Genomic DNA, 19,316 nt, shown 5'->3' on the forward strand with positions numbered 1-19,316 from the left:
AAGACCTTTGAAAGGCAACCATATGAAGGTGGAGTTAGAGGGTGATGGTTCTTTTTGCTGATTTCCACAAAGTTATCATGCAGGCCAATGATAACAGAAGACTAAAGGATCCAAAACTTACTCGTGGGGTTTTATGGGGAAAACAGATTTTGTTGTTTTCACTTGGATATACATCCAAAAGAAATCACTTGAAATCCGTAGTTTGATTAATTACTATTTACTAGATTTCTGCTAATTACAAAAATATTTACAATAGAAAACCTAGAAAACAGAATAAAAATCATCCTTAAATCTTACAACTCAATGATAACCAATATTAACAATGTGAATTTTTTTCCATTATGTCTACATACACGTTGCACAGCATGGGTTTAATATGTGACTACTGCAAATATGTACACATTTTAAAGAAAGGTGATACTATGCTGGTTATATGTTACTTCTTTTACCTTATGCTATGTTGTGACTTAAGTAGGAGTTGGGTTTTTTTTTCTTTCTTTCTTTTTTTGAGACGGATTGCTCTGTTGCTCAGGCTGGAATGCAGTGGCGCAATCTCAGGTCACTGCAACCTCCACCTCCCGGGTTCACGCAATTCTCCTGCCTCAGCCTTCCGAGTAGCTGAGACTACAGGCGTACGCTGCCGTGCCCAGCTAATTTTTTGTATTTTAGTAGAGATGGGGTTTCACCGTGTTGCCCAGGCTGGTCTTGAACTCCTGACCTCAGGCAATCTGCTCGCCTTGGCTTCCCAAAGTGCTAGGATTACAGGAGTGAGCCACCGCACCCGGCCCATTTGTTTTTTACTATAAGAGACAGGGTCTTGCTCCGTGGCCCAGGCTAGAGTGTAGTGGTATGATCACAGCTCACTGCAGCCTGGAACTCCTAGGTACCAGTGATCCTCTCTCCTGCCTCAGCCTCCAAGGTAGCTGGGACTACAGTCACACACCATCATGCCCAGTTTATTTTATTATTTTTTTGTAGAGATGGAGTTTCATACTGTTGCCGAGGTTGGTCTTGAACTCCTGGCCTCAAATGTTCCCTCAACCTAAGCCTCCCAAACAGCTAGGATTACAGGCATGAGTCACCATAACCAGCCTCAAGTAAGAGTTTTTACATTTGTATTCAACAGCCCAGAAAAACAGGAGAGGGTGAGGAGAGTATAGAGGCAAAGAGATCAATAAGAACAGAAGTGGCACGAGTGGACATTCTGGCATTCTTGTCTCTCTTTTTTTGAAGACAGAGTCTCACTCTGTCACCCAGGTTGGAGTGCAGTGGCACAATCTCAGCTCACTGCAACCTTTGCCTCCTGGGTTCATGCAATTCTGCCTCGGCCTCCTGAGTAGCTGGGATTACAGGTGCGTGTCACCACACCTGGCTAATTTTTGTATTTTTAGTAGAGACGGGGTTTCACCATATTGTCCAGGCTGGACTCGAACTCCTGATCTCAAGTGATCTGCCTGCCTCAGCCTCCCAAAGTGCTAGGACTACAGGCGTGAGCCACTGTACCTGGCCTGGTCTGTGGTTTTCTTTCTTAGGATGCCTTTGGTTTTAGTATCAAAGTAATACTGGCTTCATAGCATAAGTTGGGAAGTGTTCCCTCTTTTTCTATTTTTTGGAATACTTTGTGAAGGACTGGTATTAATTCTTCTGTAAATGTTTTGTTCAGTGAGGCCCTGTGGATGTGGGAAATTTTTAAATTACCCTCTTTACTAGTCATAGGTATATTCAGATTTTCTATTTATCTGTGAGTCAGTTTCTGTGGGTTTCTCTTTTCTTTCTTTCTTTCTTTCCTTCTTTCTTCCTTTCTTTCTTTCTTTTTTCTTTCTCTCTTTCTCTTTTTTCTTTCTCTCTCTTTCTTTCGATAGTTTCGCTCTTGTTGCCCAAGCTGGAGTGCAATGGCACAATCTCGACTCACTGCAACCTCTGCCTCCCAGGTTCAAGCGATTCTCCTGCCTCAGCCTCCCGAGTAGCTGGGACTACAGGTGCGCCACCACGCCCGGCTGATTTGTTTTCTGTATTTTTAGTAGAGACGGGGTTTTACCATGTTAGCTAGGCTGGTCTCAAACTTCTGGCCTCAGGTGATCCATCTGCCTTGGCCTCCCAAAGTGCTAGGATTACAGGCGTTGAGCCTCCGCATCCGGCCTCAGTGGGTTTTATCTTTCTAGAAATTTGTTCATTTCATCCAGTAATGTAATTTGTTGGCAAACAGTTGTTAAGAGTATTCCTTTATAATCCTTTTTATTTCTGTAAGGTTGATGGTATCTCCTTTTTTATTCCTGATTTGAGTATTCTTTGTTCTTGTTTAGTCTAACTGAAAGTATATCAATTTTGTCAATCTTTTCAAAGAACTAACTTTATTACTTTTCTTTATTGATTTTATATTCTCTATTGCATTTATTTATACTCTAATCTTTATTATTTCCTTCATTCTGCTTGCTTTCAGTTTAATTTGCTCTTCTTTTTCTAGTTTCTTAAGGTGAATCGTTAGGTTATTGGCTTAAGATATGTCTTTTTTAAAATCAACATTTTACAAATAGACATTTCCCTCCATAAATATTGGTATGTTGTGTTTCATCATTCATCTCAAAGTATTTTCTGGGCTGGGCATGGTGGCTCATGCCTGTAGTCCCAACACTTTGGGAGGCTGAAGTGGGATGACCACGTGAGCCCAGGAGTTCAAGGCTGCTGTGAACTGATTGTGCCACTGCACTCCAGTCTGAGGGACAGAGTGAGACCCTGTCTCAAAAACAACAAAACAAAATACAACAAAAAGTTATTTTCCAATTTCTCTTTTTTCTTTAATCCATTGCTTATTTGGGAAGGTAGGTTAAATTTCGCTTATTTGGGAAGGTAGGTTAAATTTCACTTATTTGCGAATTTCCCAAATTTCCTTCTGCTATTGGTTTATAATTTTATTTTACTGTAGTTAGAGAACATACTTTATATATTTCAATCCTTTAAAATTTATTTAGGTTTGTTTTATGGGCTAACACATGGTCTATCCTGGAAAATAGACCATATGCATTTGAGAAGAATGTATATTAGCTGCTGTTGGGTGTAGTCTATAGATGCTTGCTCAGTCCAGTTGGTTTATAGTATTGTTTAAGTCTTCCATTTCTTTGTTGCCTAGTTGTTCTACCTATTATTCAGAGTGGGTATTAAAGTCTCCAACTCTCATATTTGAATTGTCCATTTGCCTCTTCGATTCTGCTATTTCATGCATTTTGGGCTCTATCATTTCTCAGACTCGACAAGTTTGCTGATTCTTTCTTCTGCTAATTCAAATTTGATGCTGACCTTCTCTAGTGAATTAACTTGAGTTGCTGCACTTTTTGACTTCAGAATTTCATTTTGGTTTTTTATAATTTGTCTTTTTACTGATATTCCCTATTTACTGAGACACTGTTCTCATACTTTTAATTCTTTTTTTTTTTTTTTCTTGCCCAGGTGGGAGTGCAGTGGCGTGATCACAGCTCACTGCCGCCTTGACCTCCCAGGCTCAAGTGATCCTCCCACCTCAGTCTCATGAATAGCTGGGACTACAGGTGCACACTACCACACCCAGCCAATTTGAAAAAATTTTTTGTAGATATAGGGTCTCTACATGTTGCACATGTAGATGTTGCTCAGGCTGGTCTCAAGGGCTCCTCCCACCTCAGTCTCCCAAAGTGCTGGGATTACAGGTGTGAGGCACCTCACCTGGCCTCCTTTAATTCTTTAAGCATGTTTCCTTTAGTTCTTTGAATATATAGTTGGGCCTCGCTATTTGCAGATTCTGCATTCGTGAATTAGCCTACTTGCTAAAATTTATTTGTAAAACCCCCAAATCAATAATCAGAGCACCTCTGTGGTCACTTCACAAACATGCGCAGTGTGACAAAAAATTTGAGTCACCTGACAGGCATATTACCAGCTGAGGTCAAAGGTGATATTCTTATGAGATTTCTTTCTTTTTCTTGAGTAAAACCTCCTCAGATTGCTGTAAAGCCTTTATTTTTCAGAGTTCTAAAAAAGTTAATCTTATTCACTCTCTGGTTTCAAATGGTGATAACTTAGAACTCTTAATTTCCAGCTCAGACGTCTCCTCTAAGTCTCACGTTGTGTGAACACTGTCTGTTGTTTCTCTCCCTTTTGTCTTGTTCATTCTTGTATCCCCATTGCCCAGCAGACACCTCCAATGAATGTATACTGAATAAATGGAAGGCATTTCTGCATTATTTCTTGTAATTACATGTGAATCTAAAATTACCTCAAAATAAAATATCTAATTTTACTTAAAAAAGAAAAAGGATCACCTTGGCCACTGCAGAAAACAAATTAGGAAAAGGCAAGATTAGATACAGTTAGAAAGGTTTCAGAATAATCAGGCGATTAAACAACAGTAATAACAGGCATAAGAGGCAGCCAACTGGCATAACAGAAGGTGGGTACAGGCAGCATACTTATGTTCCTAAGTTATTTTCCTGCTTACGCTATCAATGTAAACTAGTATTCTGGCCAGTGCCATTAATATTTTATCATTACCTTTCTCTAGAATAGTGGTTTTCAATGCAGTATTTCCCTGATTAGTTCTGAGGTATACTGAAAACAATTTGTTCCTAGTAACAGATTTTAAAAATCAAAGTTGATAAATGTTTTATTTTTTCAAAAAGTAGATTTAAGCTTATTCATATAATAATACTTCATTCACTTGCATCCTTGAGTAGAAGAAAGGTGGGAGTTGCAGTTAGCAAACTTACATTTCAAGTAACCCTAGATATCTTTGGGAAAATCATCTGTTAGGTTCAAAGACATTACCTGTGAAAAAAGAATACTGACCAGTTTTAAAAACATGAGACTCCTTTTAAACTGCAGTAATGCTACAGACCAGTACTATGATGCTGCATGGACTTTGTATATTTCTTAAAGAAATAAATGGTCACCAATGCTTCCACTTAAACCCTATCACAGTGTGTATCTGAAAGAAGGCTGAAATGTCCTGCTGAATTCTCGACAATGATATGTCTGATCGACTCTTCATAATGACCCCCTCCAGTGCAATCATACACCAACCAAAATACCCACCCATAACCCATGAAAGTAAGACCAGAAGTGAGATCCAAATGCATACAAAGTTCTGGGAAGACGTCTCTTCAAAACCATTTAAAAGAACTGTGCTTTAGGAGATAAAAATATCTAAACAAGCAAATCCTCAATTTCTTTATACAGACTTTCTGTCATTAGTGTATTCTGAGTGTATTATCTCATTCCTTGTATGATCACAAGGATAAAGTAAAAGTATTAAGACTTTCAAAATAATCAGACAATTAAACACCAATGGTCTAACAGGCAGTCAATTAGCATAAAAGAAAGTGGTGGAGGTGGCATATTTTAAACTTAATTAAACCTTTTGTAATTATTCCTTGTTCAGAATTCATCTTAATCTTGATTCTTACTTAAACTACATCTGGAATTTCTATACTCCTGTTTACTTTTTCTTCTACTCCAAACTGAATTCCCACTGGGTCCTGTTTAAATGTATCTGCTCTATCATTTATACCTAGTGACTGTGTCAATTCCCAACAGTGTTAGGCTGGTGAGTAAACTGGATCCTGTTTGTCCTTTCCTTTCCCCATCAGGAAAAGAAGCAACCATCTGCTATTGTGTCTATCAACCACGTCAGACACGGAAGATGTAGTTCGTTCAGGGATTAAGAATGAAACGGACCCCTGCCTTAACTGTGCCAAGAACTCTGCTGACAGATTTCTTGAGCTCTTTAAAATAGAAGTGCTTCATGTTTAAAATGCTATCTTTTCTATGTTGAAAACCTGATCTTTGCAAAGACTTCCCCTTTCAGTAATGAAAAAATATAGGAAACATCCACTTGGGACACTGGGCCACTGCCAAGTCTATACCTTTTATTAAAATCCTTTAATATGTAAAGTTAATAGTAATGTCATCTCATTTAATTCTACATAAATAAAGTATCACAACCTAAAACTCCACGATTCCATGAAATTCTTCTGCCTTCCAGACCTACCAGATATCTGAAATGACTCAGTCTTTACCCACTAGGTTCTGAATTTTGACTTTCAGATGACCCAGTCAATTAATCTTAATTGTATGTGTCTGGCTAAATCTTCCCCAGCAGCGGTTTCCCATTACATACGCCTATTATTGGGATACCCCCAGGTGCCAACATACAATGTACTTTTATTCCCAGCTGTTGCTCAAGTTAACTCTTCTGAACTCAGGTGAAGTAGATGGCAAATATGTGTGTAACTCTGCTACCTTAGAACATATGCTGAATTTAAACTCAAATTAATCAACATCTAGTGACTCACTAGTAATTTTCCAAAGCAGATTATTTTTAATTCTGTTGACACTTGCAAAAGAAAAGTATCACTTTTCTTTTGTTTTTTAATTCTTTTGTTTTTTAATTCTGTTGACACTTGCAAAAGAAAAGATAAGAGACTGACTAGTGGCTGGGCGTGGTGGCTCATGCCTTGTAATCCCAGCACTTTGGGAGGCAGAGGCGGGCGGATAACAGGAGGTCAGGAGTTTGAGACCAGCTGGTCACCGGTAGAAACGGTGAAACCCTGCTTCTACTAAAAATACAAAAAATTAGCCAGGCGTGGTGGCGCGTGCCCGTAATCCCAGCTACTCGGGAGGCTGAAGCAGGAGAATCACTTGAACTCGAGAGGCAGAGGTTGCAGTGAGCCGATATCGCGCCATTGCACTCCAGCTTGGGCAACAAGGGTGAAACACCATCTCAAAAAAAAAGAAAGGAAAAAAAAAGAGAGACTGACTAGTTATGATGATACGATGATACTAGTGTTCCTTTAAAATAATTTTAAGATAACTTTATGTGTACTAAATGTTTTTGCATTGGTATATTTAACAAATTAATCCACATCATGATAAAAATGTTTTAAATCACACCTATATGTATAAATATGAACAGAATGATACATCACCGAGATGTTCCCAATCAGACCATGGCTTATCAGTGTCTAACACATGGAAATAGGTGGTAGAGTGGAAAGAAGGCTGACCAAGGAGCCAGGTGACCTGCATTCCAGCTGGGCTTGGCGTCTCTAATTAGCTTAATGCAGGAAGGGCCTTGGAAACATTATCAGCTTGGCTTCAGTTTCATCACTTGTAGAACACAGAGGGTTAGACCAAATGATACTAAACCACTGAAATAGACTGAAAAATTTAATTCTTGTAGAGCAGAGGTTAGCAAACATTTTTTGTACAAGGACAGACAGAACATATTTTCAGCTTTTCTGGCCAGAGAGTCTCTGTTACAACTACTCACCTCTGCCACTGTAGCACAAAAGCAGCCACAGACAAGAAATGAATGTGGGACTTCGTGCCAGTAAAACTTTATTTATAAAAACAGGTAGATGGGTGGGGGCCAACCCCCTACGATTTGTTGTGAATAGTATCAAATCGTATTTCCTATAACACAGTTCCCTGCAAACTCAACACAATCAGGAAAAATCCTGTTTCAATACATTGTTATTAATAAACCAGGAAAGATCATGTATAAAACAAAGCTGATCATCTTCCCAGACTCTCCCTTGTCCCTCCACCCATTCTTTCTTCTAATTAGCAGCAGAGCACCACTATTCTTCCAGTCTCTGAAGCTAGAAGCCTTGTGAGCCTCTTGAAGGTATCTCTGTACATCCTCCTCTGTTTTTGCCCTGTCAGCAAGTCCTGTCCTTTCTCCTCTTGCTGGCTACAATCTCTTGTCCTAAACATGATACATACTCTTTCTGTCTAGTCTTCCTAAAACACCACTTCAGTCATGTCACTTCCTAACTGCAAAGCCTTCTTAATTTCTACTGCATCAAATCTAACCATTAATGCAATGGAGTTTCCAAGCCCTTCTTTTCCAACCCCAACAGGTCTTATTTCTCACAAGACTTCAATAACCACTCTCTGCCCTAGGCAGGGCATTTATTCTCCAGTGGATCCCTGCAAAGTACTCGTTAGTACCTGTGCTTTACTACCATTCAGTCATCTCCAAACCATTCTTTCCACCCATCCAAACCCCACCATTACTTAAAGCTCCAATTCAAGGATCAATTTTTCTATGAACACAGAATTCTCTATCTTTACACTTCTACTGAATTTAGGGCAGTATCATAGAGCTTAGTACTTATCTTTCTGTAATTATTTTTGGCAAACAAACTGGGCCATACACAGTTTGCTGTATTTGCCAATGCCTAATACAACATTAGAAACAAAACGGGTTTTAATTAAGCAAAGGCTGAGAGAGTAAAGTTGTTATTATTACAGGATGAGGAATCAAACCCAAAATGTAATGTTTCGCTGCTGCTTCTGAATTCTTTTGGCATGTGTCAGGTGCTGAGAATAACCATTACTACATCTCAGTCTGATTAACTTCCCCAAACATAAAATACTGCAGCTGCTATTAGAGGCAAGCAATCTATCTCCTTACACTACCTGATACTGCAAATAAATAAATTAGCATACAGGCTTATAGTTGGTCCCTTATGATCGCTTTTTTTTTTTTTTTTTTTAAGACGGAGTCTCGCCCTGTCGCCCCAGCTGGAGGGCAAATGGCATGATCCTGGCTCACTGCAACCTCTGCCTCCTGAGTTCAAGTGATTCTGTTGCCTCAGCCTCCTGAGTAGATGGGATTACAGGCGCACACCACCACGCCTGACTAATTTTTTGTATCTTTAGTAGAGACGGGGTTTCACCATGTCCGCCCGCCTCGGCCTCCCAAAGTGTTGGGATTACAGGCGTAAGCCACTCTGCCCAGCCCATATGACTGCTTTTAAAAATGTAGATGAAGTCATAGGAGGCTATCTCTGTGTATACCACGTTTCTCTGTGCAAATTCAGGTTTCACCTCTGATCAGTCTTGACTTCGACTGATCCTCCCTAGTTCTGCACCCCAGGCTTAAAGAATTCTTATACTAGAGTCTATATTTGTACAGTGTCTAAAATATGCCAGGCATTGTGTTAAGTGCTTTAGATATTATCACATTTAAACTATCCAGCCATTTTGTGAGATGGCTACTACTGTTGTGCCTACTTTATAGATAATGAAAATAAAGCTACCTGGCCAAGGCTGTATGGCTAGTAAATGACAATGTCAAGATTCAAGCCTACATATTTTGATTGTTGCTTTCACTTCTCTAGATGTCTTGTGAAAAACATACTCTACCTAAGCTCCTCAGTAAATCCAGTCCAGTAATGAGCCACCCACAAGCCTCAGAACTTCAAAGTCCCCTCCCATCTTTTCTGAAGTTTCCCCTCTGGGTAAACAAAAGAAATAAAAACTTGCCTGCACAACAAGTCTACTTTAAGAACCAGAATCCAGGAAGAACCAGAAGGTTGGCAGTGCCAGTGAGTTGGACCATGTATATGAGATGTGTGAGTGTCAGATTAATATGTACAAAAGCAAAGCAGAGGCAGATCACCTTGGATTTAAACCCTGGGCCCACCACTTACTGGACATCTTACTACTATGGGCCAGTAATATCATCTCTCAGAGCCTCAGTTAATTTCTATAAAATTCAAAGTTTTTTTGTTTTTGAGACAGGGTCTTACTCTGTCATCCAGGCTGGAGTGCAGTGGTGTGATCTCAGCTCACTGCAACCTGCACCTCCAGAGCTCAAGCAATCCTCCCACCTCAGCCTCCTGAGTAGCTGGGACTACAGGCACAGGCCACCACGCCCAGCTAATTTCTGCATTTTTTTTTTTTTTGTAGAGATGGGGTTTCACCATGTTGCCCAGGCTGGTCTTGAACTCTTGGCCTCACGCAATCCTCCCTCTCAGCATCCCGAAGTGCTGGGATTACAGGCATGAGCCACCACGCCTGGCCTAAATTAATAGATTTTTATAAGGATTAGATACCAACACGTTTAAAGCACACAGCACAGTGCTTGGAACAGACAAGTGAGCAATAAATGTTTTCTGCAGTTATATTTAAGATTCAAGTAGAAAGTCTGAAAAGACAGGCAGTACAAAGCATTTTATCCTTTGATTTCTTTATCACCAGAAAGTCTAACAAATAAGAACATTTATTAATGAGGCCTTAGGTCATAGCTTCAATCCCCATTTGAGGAAACTACATGTTGTCCACTTGATAGCCACCAACTGGCTGTTTCATCTCTGCATCCCGTATCTGTGCTCCTGTCTAAGGTCATTCCCCAAAACAAAGATGACTAGCATTCTGTCTCTATCTATACTTTCCCTGCTTAGACAATCCTCTCAGATTCAAGTTACTACTAAACTCAAAGTCCAGGCCACAGTGCTAACCCAATATCCATCCCAGAATAAAGTCTGTGAGCACTTAAAAAAATAAGCTAGTTGATAGAAATGCAAAGACTACTAGGAGCCGGGACGGAATCACAAATTCCTGGAGTCAGTATTTTGGCCACTGGGAAGTATCTTTAGATATAAGCACATCTTAAATTTCAACAAGGGGCCGGGCGTGGTGGCTTATGCCTATAATCCCAGCATTTTGGGAGGCTGAGGTGGGCAGATTGCTTGAGGTCAGGAGTTGGAGACCAGCCTGGGCAATGTGGCAAAACCCTGTCTCTACTAAAAATACAAAAATGAGCTAGGTGTAGTAGCACACGTCTGTAATCCCAGCTACCTCAGGTGGTTGAGGCAGGATAATTGCTTCAACTCGGGAGGTGGAGGCTGCATGAGCCAAGATCACGCCACTGCACTCCAGCCTGGGCGACGGAGACTCTGTCTCCAAAAAAAAAAAAAAAATTTTTCAACAAAAAAATCTGATAAAAGATTCTCACAGTGGGGAGATATGATCTGGGACATAGCAGGGGGTCTTAGCCATTTGAAATAACTATTGACCCAAGCACTGATCCAGGATGCAATCAACCTATACAGAAATCTGAATCACAACACTATACTTGGTTTCATCTTGGTTCATATTTTTATAAATATACAGATAGCATAACTATATTTCAAAATAAAATAAAGCTGAGAGAAATATAAAATCACAATTTTAAAATTCAAAAAGACCCCCAAGCAAAGTTTAAAAACTTACAAAGCATGAGGAATGTTCCAGCTTTGACATTCTGGTCATAACTCAGGTAATAAAGCTAAAAATCCTAGTAACAAAAGATCAAGGGATGAGGCTATACCTTTCATTAATTCATTCAATAAGTATTGAGTGCCTACATGGCTAAGCATTCTTCTAGAATACAGGGATATACCAGTAAACAACCTATGTTCCTGTCCTTCCGGAGTTTACTATCTAGTGGGAGGAAATACTGAGTAATCAAATATGATGCCTAGTAGAAGTAGGTATGTGTACTACGAAGAAAATACAAATAGGCAGAAAGACAAAGTGATAGGGGTCATTTTAAATGGGTTGGTATACATTTATAATAATGACAGCAGATATTTAGGGCAGAGTAGGGGGATAGGGTAATATTTTAGATGAGACAGCGAGGAAGGCCTCTCTGATATGGTAATATTGAACAGACATGAGAACATTTAGAGCAGACATGAGGTAAGGGAGTAAGCCATTCAAATTATCTTGTGGAAGGCAATTCTGGTCAGAGGGAATAGCAAGCACAAAGCTCTAAGACAGGAACATCCTTGGCTTGTTCAAAGAACAGCAAAGACAAGGTGGCTGGAGAGTAGTGGGCACTAAGATTACAAGATAAGGTCAGAGAACGTTAGAAAAGCAGCTAGGGCCCATGGCACATAGAATAAAGAATTCTGAATGTATTCTGAGGAAGATGGAAAGCTATTAGATAATTGTGTGCAGAGGAGTGGCATGGCATGACAAGTTTTAGAGAGATTATTCTGGCTATTTTCAAGATAAAATGTAGAGGCCAACAGTAAAACCAAGTATGCCAGTCCAGAGGCTTCTGCATTCATCTTTGAACCCCAATGCCTAACACAGCATTTGGCATATAAACCCTAAGGTAAATACCAACAAGGATAATATTACTTATCCTATGTCTTTAATATAATATTACTGGTAGTACACCAAACTCAGGTTTGAATCCTAGCTTAACCACTTTAGCTTTGTAACCTTGAAGCACGCAACCTAATCTGAGCCTGACTTTCCTCATCAATAAAATGGAGCTACCTCAGAGCTACTGTGCTGATTAAATGTAGCAAAGTATATAAAGCATTTAGCACGGTGCCAAACACATAGTGAGGACTAAAAAAAACCCTCATAAAAGCAAAGTCCAAATATCAGGAATATCAAGAGCTTAGTTATGGACATGTTAAATTTGAGATATTAGCTCTATAAGTAGAGATGGTAATTAGGTAATTGGATATGGGTCTGGAGTTTGGAGGAGGGAATAGGGCTGGAGAGAAAACTTTTGGGATTCAGACCATAGTTGGTATTTAAAGCCAAAGATGAAGGAAATAAGCCTAGTTAAGTGTAAAAAGAGAAGACCCAGTGACAGAGTCATTGGGTACTGCAATATGTACTCATTAGACAGCAAAATAGAACTGAGAAAGGAGTAATCAATGAGGTAGACAGAAAACTGAAAGTCATCATTAGATTTAGTGATACGGTATACTGCCAGGGGCAAAGGTCACATTAGAATGTCTTGAAAAAAGAAAAATGGGCCAGGCGCCGTGGCTCACGCCTGTAATCCCAGCACTTTGGGAAGCCGAGGCAAGCGGATCACGAGGTCAGGAGATGGAGACCATCCTGGCTGACACGGTGAAATCCCGTCTCTACTAAAAATACAAAAAAAATTAGCCGGGCGTGGTGGCAGGCGCCTGTAGTCCCAGCTACTCAGAGAGGCTGAGGCAGGAGAATGGCGTGAACCTGAGAGGCGGAGCTTGCAGTGAGCCAAGATCATGCCACTGCACTCCAGCCTGGGTGACAGCACGAGACTGTCCCAAAAAAAAAAGAAAGAAAAATGTTCGATAGTAAATTAAGAAAATTTGTTAAAGAAATCATGCTTAAAAAGCCAGAAGGAAATGGGGCAGTAGCTAAAAGTAGAAACAGGATCTAAAGCAGTGTTATTTTTATTTTATTTTATTTTTTTGAAGACAGAGTCTCGCTCTGTTGTTCTGTTGCCCAGGCTAGAGTGCACTGGCATGATCTCAGCTGACTGCAGCCTCTGCCTCCTGGGCTCAAGCAATTCCCAGGCTCAAGCAATTCTTGTGCCTCGGCCTCCCTAAGTGCTGGGATTACAGGCATGAGCCACCACCTCTGGACCTAAGAAGGGCTCTTTTTTAAGGACAGAATAAATAATAGCATAAATGCCAATGGGGTGGTTATAACAGAGACAGGGAAATTGATGATGCAATAGAGAAAAGGAGAACTGCTGTAGCATTATCCTTAAGGGAGACATCAATTGAAATACAGAAGTGAGGGAGGCTGGCCTTAGCTAGGAGAACAGATATAATTTATCTCTAGTAACAGAAGAGAAGATGTACATTCATAGATGCTGGTAGATGAATAGATGTTTCAGAGACAGAGCTTATGAAAATTCTCTTATTTATCTTCTCAGCACTTCGATTTTTTTCAGAGAAATAAGGAGTTAAGTTCAGCAACAGAGAAACAGGGCAGAAAGTATTACAGTATAGTTTTGAAGAACAAGAAAAAACTATGCAACTATCTAAGAGTGGGAGAACGAATGGGCTAAAGAAATATAGGCTGGGCACAGTGGCTCACACCTGTAATCCCAGCACTTTGGGAGGCTGAGGTGGGCGGATCGTTTGACCCCGAGAGTTCGAGACCAGCCTGGGCAACATGGCAAGACCCTGTCTCTCCAAAAAAAAAAAAATTAGCCGGGAATGGTAGCATGTTTCTGTGGTCCTAGGTACTCCAGGGGCTGAGGTGGGAAGATCACTTGAGCCCAGGATTTTGAGGCTGCAGTGAGCAGTGTGCACCACACTCTAGCCTGGAGTAAAATTAGCTGGCAGATTTTTCTCCATGTAAATTTGGCCCCATGAGTGCAGGTAAACACATAGAGAGTAGGTGAAGATTTAGGGATAATCAGGATACTGGTAGTCAAACAAGCACAATTAAGAGAGAGACCAGTGGCCGGGAGCAGTGGCTCACGCCTATAATCCCAGCACTCTGGGAGGCCAAGGCGTGTGCATCATGAGGTCAGGAGTTCGAGACCAGCCTGGCCAAGATGGTGAAACCCCGTCTCTACAAAAATACAAAAAAAATCAGCCAGGCTTGGTGGTGGGCAACTGTAATCCCAGCTATTTGGGAGGCTGAGGCAGGAGAATTGCTTGAACGCAGGAGCCGAGATCACGCCACTACACTCCAGCCTAGGCAACAGAGCGAGACTCTGTCAAAAAAAAAAAAAAAAAAGAGAGAGAGAGAGAGAGGACCTGAGAGTACACGCAAGGGAGTGATAATGATGATGTTACAATGACAAAGCAGAGTTAAGTAGGGAAGTGAGTACATAAGGGGGGTAAGGGAGAATGAAAAGGTGACAAGATCAACAGATCTTGATTGATCCTGGTGGAGTCTGTATATTAAAGGGAGTAAGGTGGAAAGATAGACAATTGTATTTGGAGAGTAAGATATTACAAGTAAGAGTTTCAGAATTACTACAGCATAAAACCAGATCCTTGGGACTCCTACATCTAATAAAAAATTTCAGTTCAGAGTAAGAATCCATATGTCAGAATTGAATGGCAGGTAAGAGGATTAAAGGTAGATGATGAAATAAAGCTTAAGAATCTCTAGTTTTTTTCTGTATAATATGTCACAAACCATTAGAGAAGTCTAACTCCAAATTTAAGAAACATAATAATTCAGGTTTTTTTTTTTTTTTTTTTTAAGGATGCAATCTGATAGATAAAATAGTTGTTTTTTGTTTTTTTGAGACCGAGTCTCACTCTTGTCACCCAGGCTGGAGTGCAGTGGCACAATCTCGATGCACTGCAACCTCCACCTCCTGGGTTCAAGCGATTTTCCTGCCTCAGCCTCCTGAGTAGCTGGGATTACAGGCGCCCACCACCATGCCCGGCTAATTTTTGTACTTTTAGTAGTACAAGCTGAAGCAGGTGGATCAGCTGAAGTCAGGAGTTCAAGACCAGCTTGGCCAACATGGTGAAACCCTGTCTCTACTAAAAAGTACAAAAAGTAGCCAGGCATGGTGGCCCATGCCTGTAGTCCCAGCTACTTGGGAGGCAGAGGCTGCAGTGAGCCGAAATCGCACCACTGCACTCCTGCCTGGGTGACAGAGCAAGACCTTGTCTCCAAAAAAAAAAAAAAAAAAACAAACAAACTCAACCCTTATTTTCCATGGTATCCAGTTTGGCCACTTAATTGTTCAGGATGTAGTCATGGAATCTAGAATCCTATACTTTTCTGCTTACAAAATTAAATATATAAAGTAACTTAAGCTAAAATTAAGTGCCATTTTCTTTAGTTTATCCCTTGATGCCATGATTAACAACTTCTGCATTCCCCAAACATGGAGACGTCATTACTTTAAAAAGAAAAAACCACTTTCATATTTAAAATTCACAGCAAATCATCACCCAAATAAGTAAACATCCCTCTGTATATTCTTTAGTTATCTACTTTTCAAATCCACTCTAAAATATTACATTCTATCCGTTGAGCAGTTAAATATACAATTAAAATCATACATTTTGGTAGCCGGAAAAAAATGAATCTTGGTTTTCATTCTAAAGGGAAAAAATAAACCATGCAATATATATATAAATCTATTAAATTAATACCAAGTTTGAATGACGACAATTATTTACTTTACTCACCTCCTTAATAGCATCTTCATTAGGGAGCATAGAACATAAACATGTGATATATGCTTGCTGAAAAGATGACACATTTGAAATTTCTTTAGATTCTGCACATAGTTTTGATAAAGCAGTAGCCTGGGGGATGCAGTTAGATCTCAACAAATGTTTTATTCGCATTTGCAGAAAGGAAGGTCCTTCTTGTGCAATCAATTTATTGACTAGAAAAAATGAAAAATAAAACAGTTTGACAACATACCACATAACATGTCCGACTTGCTAAGATGAAAGTTTGAGATCTTTTTATTTGATTTTTAGCTAATAAAAATTTAGTTTATATAAATGGGAAGTTTATTCTGGTCTCAATATTCATCTAATAGAGATGAGAGGAAAATTAAGAAATAGTGAAATGAACTATAAGCATAAATGCAAGAAATGAAGCAAGTAACCTATGTAATATTAACAACTATCAACTGAATGCTTATGAGACATCAAGTTTTAAGCTGCATATTTTTATATACCTCTCATTTATTCTTCACACCACCACCAAGGCAAGTATTATTATCCCCAATCTAAGGTTAGGAAAATTAATATTCACAGAAGTTAGGTAACTTGCCAAGGATTCCAAAGCCAGTGGTGCTCTTTCCTCTAAACCAGGCATTTCTCAAAGTGTGTTCCACCGACCAAAAGACCTGAGAGATAGTCCTAGAAAAAAAAAGGATTCCTTGGTCAAATCTCTGAACAGTCCTGCAATAAAGAAAACTGTTCACTTTTATTTAAAAACCCAATGTTTCCTAAACTGATTTGACCAGAGAACCCTTTTATACATATTAGTAACCTGTAAAACATGTGTTCCTGGTTCAGTACACACTTTGGAAAATGCTACTCTGAAAGCTTCAGAAGTACTGAAACTCAGTACTTCTGAGCTGTACTGAATATTAGGCACTTGGCATTGACTGTACAGTGCTCTGGATGAGCCTTCAATTTTTTTTTTTTTTTTTTTTTTTGAGACGGGGTCTCGCTCTGTCGTCCAGGTTGGAGTGCCGTGGCTCGATCTTGGCTCACTGCAAGCTCCGCCTCCCAGGTTCATGCCATTCTCCTGCCTCAGCCTCCTGAGTAGCTGGGACTACAGGTGCCCGCCACCATGCCCAGCTAATTTATTGTATTTTTAGTAGAGACGGGGTTTCACCGTGTTAGCCAGGATGGTCTCGATCTCCTGACCTCGTGATCCACCCACCTTGGCCTCCCAAAGTGCTGGGATTACAGGCATGAGCCACCGCGCCCAGCCGAGCCCTCAATTTTTGAATAGTAAATATCCAACAAGTATGTGACATCACTACATAGTATTACTTAAAGAACAGAGGTGAGAATATTGCATGTCAAGCCAAGTGGTGAGTAAACAAACTGCTTTAGGTGGTTAATCTAAAACAGTATCTCTCAGACTTGAAAGTGCCTTCTGGGTCACCTGGGGAGCTTATTAAAATGCAGATTCTGATTTATTAGGTCTGGGACCTGAGATTTTGCTTTTCTAACAAGCTCCCAGGTGTGTGTGTGTGTGTGTGTGTGTGTGTGTGTGTGTGTGTAGAGTAGCAATAGTTTATACTAAGGTGTGTGTGTGTGTGTGTGTGTGTGTGTGTGTGTAGAGTAGCAATAGTTTATACTAAGGACAAACCACTGGCCCAATTTTAACTACATATCAGAATCAATCGTAAAATTATCCTTTAAAAAAATATAAAGAAAAACACATATATATAATCACAGATTTCAAAAGGACAGAAAAAGCTATACAGTTAAAGTTTTTCTCCCTCCTACCCTGACCTCAGTGCTCTGGTTTCCCACCCTGAGAAACAACAAGTTTCCAATTTCTTGTTTATCCTTCCAGAAATATTCTATGAGTATGGAAGACATTTTCTTTTGCCACTTAATATATGACACAGGTTATTCCATCATCTGCGCAGTTAGAGCTACCTTCTTATTTTTAACAACTGAATAGCATTCTGTGGTATGGATGTACTATAATTTATTTAACCAATCCCCTACTGATACACTTGCAGGCTGTTTCCAATCTCTGTCAATCATCAATAATGCTGCAGCTTACAACCCTATATATAGGTCATCTGAAACATGTGAATAAATCTACAGAACAAATTCCTAGATGCGGAATTGCTAAATTAAAGGCTCTGTTCACTTGTAATACTGACTCATACTGCCAAATTGCTCTCCAAAAATTGTACCAATTTATATTCCCATCAGCAAAATGTAAATGCCCATTTCCTAAGGCATTTCAAAAAGTTCTGGATTCCAGAGCTCCAGCTCTGGAGATTATGATTTAGCAAGTGGAGTCTGGACCTTGGGATGTATGTTTTTTGGTTTTAAACTCCATAGATACTCTAATATGTAGCCAAGGTCAAAAAGCATGGAGGGAAAACAGGTCACAATCACTTGGACTTTTCCATTTTAGTCCCACAGTTACTAAATTCCACAAGATGAACTCACAATCATACCCTTCACTCACATAGCTCCTTATTCCCTACTTCTATTTTAAGCAATGATATTCTCTCAATTATACAACAATAAAATTTTGGCATTATCTTTCCTTGATACTTCCTTTCCTCAAGGAAATCAACTTATTATGTCCTAGTAATTCTTTTCTAATTATCTCCAATCTAATTCATGCCTATTATTTCCTGTCACATGTCTCCCCTATATCCTATTCTGCCTGCCTAACATCAGATTCTGCTCTATTTATCTGCCATATGAGGTTGTAAGCAATTCTGCAAATCCCACAGGAAGCAATATACCTGATAACAGGCGTACTACCTATACAACCTATCACCTTACAAATTCCCACAGCATTTTACTTCTTTCCCCACATTTAGTTTTCTCGAAGAATAGTGATAAGGGATTATAGTGTACGAAGGTTAACATTTCAGGTTTTAGAATCACTGATCTGAGGTTGAAACCTGATTCTGACACATAGCTGTGAGACCCTTGGACAAATTAACTGACCTCTCTGAGACTCAAGTTTCTTCATCTGTAAAAAGGTTATATCCATCTCACATGGATGAACAAATTAAAGAAATACAAGAAATGCAGATAAGACTCACCACAGGGCCAAACATGGAGTAAATGTTCAATAGTACTACTGTCTCTGATATCTCCTTTATTACACTGTCAGCAATTTGTGAACAAATATCATGTCTTGTTAGCCTTTGTATTCCCTACAGCACTAAGCACAAGGCCTTGTATATTACGGATGTTTAATTAAACCATGCACTTAGCAACTGAAGGGTCATCGCTCTCCAATCAAAAACGTTTTAACGTCACCTCACCTGGGCTCAAATTCGGCCTCCACAATTTTAACTACATGGTCTTGGGTATGTGTAATCTCTCACCTGTTTCATGGATTATATGAGACATGAAAGCACAAATACAGTGCCCAACACATAGCAGGCACTCTGAAAATCATAGCTATTATTTCTATGCGGTAAGCTATTTTATTCAATAATTATAACTACAGTTAAACTGCTGCTAAATCAATTTTAACATATAGCTCAATCTTGTATTTTACAAATCATTTGAAGATATCAATCTTTAAATTTCTTTATTGAAAGGAAATCT

General features: G+C 39.6%; 1 protein-coding gene across 5 annotated transcripts in view; it reads right to left on the reverse strand.

Moving 5' to 3' along the window:
- RLF (RLF zinc finger) overlaps window positions 1-19,316 on the reverse strand; it is a 79,729-nt gene that overhangs the window by 22,727 nt on the left and 37,686 nt on the right. For 3 of the 5 annotated variants that reach the window (XR_010117712.1, XM_055255062.2, XM_063627778.1), the window contains exon 5: window positions 15,714-15,916. Coding sequence is in view for 3 of the 5 variants with exons in the window: in XM_055255062.2 (XP_055111037.1) it covers window positions 15,714-15,916 (203 nt within the window). In the remaining 2 variants the exon portion in view is untranslated. Of the gene's footprint in view, window positions 1-12,888; window positions 14,827-15,181; window positions 15,917-16,311; window positions 16,401-19,316 lie in introns of those variants that run through there. The other 2 variants (XM_055255063.2, XR_010117713.1) reach the window with 2 other exon arrangements.

This window comes from Symphalangus syndactylus, chromosome 12, assembly GCF_028878055.3.
Source record: "Symphalangus syndactylus isolate Jambi chromosome 12, NHGRI_mSymSyn1-v2.1_pri, whole genome shotgun sequence".
Lineage (NCBI taxonomy): Eukaryota > Metazoa > Chordata > Mammalia > Primates > Hylobatidae > Symphalangus > Symphalangus syndactylus.